Here is a 6000-nt window from a genome sequence, read left to right as displayed (position 1 = left end):
CCATATATTGATGAATAAAATGCACTCAAATTGTGAGTATCTGCAACATTAAATGAATTCAATATTATGCAATCTGTCATATCTTCAAAAAGAATCTTTGAGCTGTTCATTATCAAACGACCACACAATTTCCAGCTGTGGTGGGCGATGACAGCTAGTGTCAGGTGTTACCTTGATAAATATAAATACCCAATCCTTTGCTTTGCGAGATCCCAAACAAGGGGTACGCATAGGTAAGAAGATTGTGAACAAAGCCTGAGAAATGGATGGCAAGTCTACGACTATTGTACCTATTAAGGAGGAGGTGGAGGAGGTAAATGAACAGATTGTTTCGAATGAGGAGGAGGAGGAGGATATTGAAGCTTTAGCGGAGCCACCAGATTGGCTCCCCGATGGATGGATAATGGAAGTCTACCGTGAGGAAGATGGCACCATTCATCGGGTATATCTTATCTCCAATATTAGGTTATATTATATTTGTGATTCAGTAAATAAAAATATCTTATGGATTATTCTATCTTTAGCCACAATTTTTTCCGCTTTGGATTTGTTTTCAAGCTTCTCAAATATTTCTAATGCAGTATTACACTTCTCCTATATCGGATTATACATTCAACATGAAGTCAGAGGTGCTGGAGTACCTTTTTTCTCAAGCAGATGAGCGTATACTGGAATCAAAGGAAAGTGGTGCAGAAAACACCTTCCAGGTGCATAGCTACAATCTTTGATATCATCAAGTTTTGCTGTGTTTATATATTTATTTATATATATTTGTTATATTTGTGTCCCAGAAAGAACATGAATGGCTTCCAAAGGGGTGGGTGATGGAGATCAGAGCTGGTGGGGAGAAGATGGACAAGATGTACAAGGTAAAAATGGCATTTGCTTACTTCGTACCTTTTCATGTAGAGTAATATATCATATGTATAATTGGAATGTTCTAGTGTACTAGTTAATTGCAGTAAGAAAAAAATATGTGTATTATTGGAATCACTACTACAATAAACTTAACGGAAGCGGTTAGAAACGATTTACCGAGGCGAGCAACCCCAACCACCTCGGAGCAAAGATCACGGTAAATGTCACCTTTTTTGAGGCGGTTGGATACCCGCCTCGGTAAATCAAATAAGAAAACTAAAAAACCCATGGATAAGCCTGATGAGCCCATCCATGGGCCTGTCGAGCCCATCCACAGGCCTGCAAAGCCCATCCACACTCCATCGCGACCTCAGCTCACTAGATCCATGCGTCGTCACAGCTGCTCGCCAGATCTAGGCAGCAGCCACTGGATCCGAGAACCTGTCACCGAATCCAGGCACCTGCTCGCGGGAGAGGAAGGGGAGCTCAGGGGAAGACGTCGCCGCCTCAGCCTCGCCCACTGTGGGCTGCCGCCTCAGCCTGGCCGGCCGGCCGCCGCACGCCGCACCGCCCCGTCCGTGCCACTCGGGCCGCTCGCATCCACGCCACACGGCCGGCCACCCACGTGCACGGCACTCCTGCCCGCTCGTGCTCACCACCATGGCCGCCGCCTGCGCCGGAGGTTGGAAGGGAAGGGAGGAGGGTGAGGGGTGCAGTTGCAGTGGAGAGGGATGAGGGAGAAGGGCCACGGTTGCAGGGGAGAGGGAGAAGGGAGAGAGGCGCTGGAGAGAGAGAGAGAGAGAGAGAGAGAGAGAGAGAGAGAGAGGCGCGGGATGGGGAGTGAGGGAGGAAGAGAGTGGAGCGAGTAGGTTAGGGTTACGGTTTTGTTATATAGTCGAGTGCGGTAGTGGGCTGTGGGCTGGGCCCGATTTTTTTAGGAACGCCTTATACTTGTCCTCCTCCGTAAATGATTAACCGAGGCGGGTATTTTTAACTGCCTCGGTAAATAGAACAACCGCCTCGGATAATCTATTTTGCGAGGCTGTTTTTTTAACGGCCTCAGTTAATAGAAAATGAACGCCTTGGTTAATGCCTGACATTAACGGAGGCGGTTGAAATTTTTGCCCGCCTCGGAGCTGTTAAAAAAAAGGTCGTGGTAAACCAGTTTTTGTAGTAGTGAATGCCTCTTTATTTGGATCTGAGTTGCTACGTTCAAACAAATAACTCCCTAGCTCTAAGATGTGGAATTTACCATTTAATAGGAAAATACATTGGTTAATTGATTCATAAAACAGGCATTTGAATTAGCTATTTTTTTGGTAATTGCACCTAGTCGTGTAGCATGCTACAAATATGTCATTAGAATTTTTTATCTTGTATGGGTTTGTGCTAATAAATAGGCAATTTTCTGAAGGCTAGATCGACGTAGAGAATGTTAATGTATGAAGCCATTGCAATGTCATATTTCTGAACTCAAAATAGTATTAATTTAGAAAAAAATAATCTCTTTGATCCTTTGTACATTACATACAACATGTTACATGTGGTATTTATTTAATGGTTCCAAATACATTGTGATACTTCATGCAAATATTGTTTTCCTACTCACTGTGTCAGATTAAAACCAATTAACTTGCTATAAACAACACTATATGTTTTAGGACTCATAACTAATGGAATGAATATGAGCATCCAGTGCAAAGAATTTTATTTGCTAGGAATAATTTTAGATTGAGAGATATTTTTAACCATTGATATTGTTTCTTTGCAGTTTTATGTTTACCAAAAGACTGGAGTCCGAGTGCTATCCAAACAGGATGTTGTTCTATATATCAATGAGGAAAAGGTCTCCAAGTGTGATACAAATGGACAATGTGACACAAATTCTAAAGACAATGTGGGCCCCATGCTTAAACTTCTTACTCATAGAACACATAGCGTCTTTGAATTATTGATTTTTTATTTCCAATTTACTCTTTTAATTTGGCACATTTGCAGCTTCTTGCAATTGTGGAGTTTCACCCAAGTGGATTGCCAAAAGGATGGGTAAAGGAGCTAGTATTTAGAAAGACAAAGGACGGACTTATCAGGAGAGATCCGGTAAATAATATGGTTCATGAATTTTCATCATTTGATAAGAGGGCATAGTTTAATTTTAAAATTCACTGTTTGTCTTATGATGCAGTATTACACTGATTCTGCGAGCTCCTACACATTCCGTACTCTAAAATCAGCATTGCTCTTCGTAGAAACTGGAAAAATATCCAAGCGTGCTTTTATTCAAAGGATAAGTGTTCATGACTTGTACTCTTTTGACAACCCTGCAGATTTGGTAATTGTTCTCTTGATTTTTGTTATCTATATAAAATATTTACTACATCATTACCCCCAGTTATTTACTTGCGTTCTTCACATCATCATGGGAATAAAGTTAAAGATACTGAGAATTTTTTTCACCATCTCATAAGAACTATTTATTCGCTTTTCTAGCTTTCAAATGGTTTCCATCTCTTCTTTATAAGCATTTCCAATGTATTATGGATAGGTTAAGAATTAATTGGAACGCAACTTTATTAACTAAGTATCACTAATTTCTTTTAAAGTCATGCTGTGTTGGCAATTTCATATATACTAGATTGCTATATACTCCCTCCAGTCACGAACTCTTTCAATTTGGTTTCATCCGCCCATTCTAAGTTTTGAAAAAAAAATCTTATACACTATTCAGTTTTGAAAATATTTTCATGTATCATTATCCTTCCATTTTATGAGAATATTATAATAGAAATTGGAGTAATCAAAGCTATACATTAGTGACGATATCTTAGTCTACAATATCTAGCATTTGTGTCTGGACTTGAGGGAGTAGCAGTTTTGAGAGTTGAGACACTTTATGAAGTTCCTCAAAATAATTGATTAATGTGCTTCTCCTGGCAGCATGAAAGTTTGCGCAGTAGGCTGACAATAAATGACGGAAGATCATCCCGACCTAGAGGAGTATCACAGATAGAGTATGGTCAAATTATGAACAGCTGTAAGTTCTACACTTGTCGCTAGTGTCATAAATTTTAAATATGTGGGTTCACTCCTCTTGATTTATACTACTTTATTTATGTTCTGCAAATTTGCAAACATGCATAGGCTTAATCAAATTTGAGTATTCTCATGATTTCATTTAGGTTCTATGATTTTTTTCCTCGTAGTTTTAGGAACTATGAAGTTCTTACATTGTATTATGGATACACATAGTAGACATAAATCAAAGTGAACTAGATAATGCATGCATATACATTTACTCTTACTCTCAGGGTGTTTTCTTTAAGGTACTTATTTTCCATACATGAGGGCTAAGTGATGCCCACTTTCACTCATCTATGTACTAAGTGGGCCTAGAAGTCAAACAACGTACTAATTCATGTATACATATATATGTACTCTCTATTCAATCATCACCATGTCATTGTTCCAACCATTTACCTTGTGTTAGTAAATAGCTTTATGGTATAAGTGGACCAATTTTGCACATACTCTGACAACTAATTTTTATGTGCTTTATGCATGCTACCACAAGATGGTGACACCATGTGTTCCTATGTTTTGTTGTGTTTTCCGCTTCCATGCTTTGATAACTAATTGTGCGTGTGTGTTTGTGTGCTTTATGCTAGCGGAAGATGGTGATGACACCTCTGACTCAGATTTGCCATATGAGCCGGAAGAAGAAAACAGTGGAAGTGGGAAGGCTAAAGGTAAAGAAGCAACCGACTCAAGGACTACCAATCGTCCAATAAGAAGGCCCCCACAATTGAGGATTAAGGAGGAGGTGACAGAAAATCAGGATGCAGACTAAACAAACTGCTCACTCAAGATATCACAATAAGATTTCAGCAACACTCATGGTGTTGTTTTGTTCTATTTCTTAGTGTGCTGTTACTAGCAGCAAAATAATTATCTGTGATCGTCAGATAAATTAGTATCAAGTCATGTGTTGCTGCAGACATGGTTAATGCTTCTATTTAAAGTTTAAGCTAGTATGAAGTCATGTGGTTCTGTGATTGATGATTAATGCTTCGATCTGTTGAACTCAGTACGAACCTAAATAATATGTAACTCTGTGTTCACCATATTCGATAAGCGGTGCAGTTATCATTCATAGGCAGTTGTGGCTGTGTTTGTTGGATTTAGTTAGCTAAAAATTTGATGACGCATGCATATAGTCCTTACATTTTATTTGCCCCCCCCCCCCTCCAAAAAAAATGATGGTGTAATAAGCAACAAAACATGTGTGCATTTGGATGATACAATGGGTAGAGTATTTTTTTTCCTTCATGTAGAATAAAGCTGAATGTTATAGGGTGGAAATGCTTGCATACTGAGGGGAAAAAAAAAGAAAGCACCCAATGAAACTGACAAGATACATTTTGCCTTCAACATTAGCACTTGCTTGCTTTGTTTTCTATAGATTTCTAGTGCTTATCTCTCTTAAAATTGCAAGTCCATATGGGAGCATGGACTGATGCGCTAGTGATGGGTAAGTAAGAACTATAATAAGGTTTTTATTTGATGTTTGCTTTTGTTTACAAGTAACCCTTATATATATATATATATATATGTCGTCTCTTATTGATTAGATGTTTGATCATACCTCACTAACAATCTTTTTGGATGTAATGCAGGGGAATACCCATTTTCTTACTTGGGGATCCCTATGCACCATAGAAAACTCCTCAATTTTGAGTGGCACAAAATATAAGAACGCTTTGAGAAGAAGCTCTCTTGCTGGAAAGCTAAATACCTTTCGTATGGAGGTCGTCTTGTTCTCCTGAATTCGGTACTTAGTAGCTTACCTATGTTTATGATGTCCTTTTTTGAGATCCCCAAAGGGGTGCTTAAGAATCTTGACCATTTTTTATCAAGATTTTTTTGGCAAGGATCCTCAGAAAAGCATAAGTATCGACTTGCCAAGTGGGACATCCTGTGTCGCCCAAAGGACCAGGGGGGCTAGGGATTTTAGATCATCGTTTACAAAATAAATGCCTTTTGGCTAAATGGCTAGTGAACCTGCTTAATACCAATGGGATGTGGCAGGAGTTACTAGCGAATAAATATCTAAAATCCAAATATCTGACTCAGGTCAAGGCCAAA

General features: G+C 39.1%; 1 protein-coding gene across 1 annotated transcript; it reads left to right on the top strand.

The window, feature by feature from the left end:
• Positions 1 to 262: 262 nt before the first annotated feature.
• Positions 263 to 4705, top strand: LOC120688809. Its single transcript, XM_039971181.1, has 8 exons — positions 263 to 442; positions 582 to 707; positions 792 to 869; positions 2630 to 2755; positions 2857 to 2958; positions 3044 to 3190; positions 3796 to 3892; positions 4524 to 4705. Exons 1-8 carry the CDS (start codon positions 263 to 265, stop codon positions 4703 to 4705), a joined length of 1038 nt encoding a protein of 345 aa, XP_039827115.1.
• The last annotated feature ends 1295 nt before the right edge of the window (positions 4706 to 6000 follow it).

Source organism: Panicum virgatum, chromosome 9N (genome assembly GCF_016808335.1).
Source record: "Panicum virgatum strain AP13 chromosome 9N, P.virgatum_v5, whole genome shotgun sequence".
NCBI classification, from domain to species: domain Eukaryota; kingdom Viridiplantae; phylum Streptophyta; class Magnoliopsida; order Poales; family Poaceae; genus Panicum; species Panicum virgatum.
Note: the sequence above shows the minus strand (reverse complement) of the source record. Positions and strands in the feature narration are given on the sequence as shown.

What these genes read in the sequence shown, in the direction of transcription:
- LOC120688809 (XM_039971181.1), top strand. Translation starts at nt 263, where the DNA reads ATGGATGGCAAGTCTACGACTATTGTACCTATTAAGGAGGAGGTGGAG. An exon ending in ACACAAATTCTAAAGACAAT is followed by an intron (nt 2,756 to 2,856) that starts GTGGGCCCCATG and finishes GCACATTTGCAG; the next exon opens with CTTCTTGCAATTGTGGAGTT. An exon ending in TTGACAACCCTGCAGATTTG is followed by an intron (nt 3,191 to 3,795) that starts GTAATTGTTCTC and finishes TTCTCCTGGCAG; the next exon opens with CATGAAAGTTTGCGCAGTAG.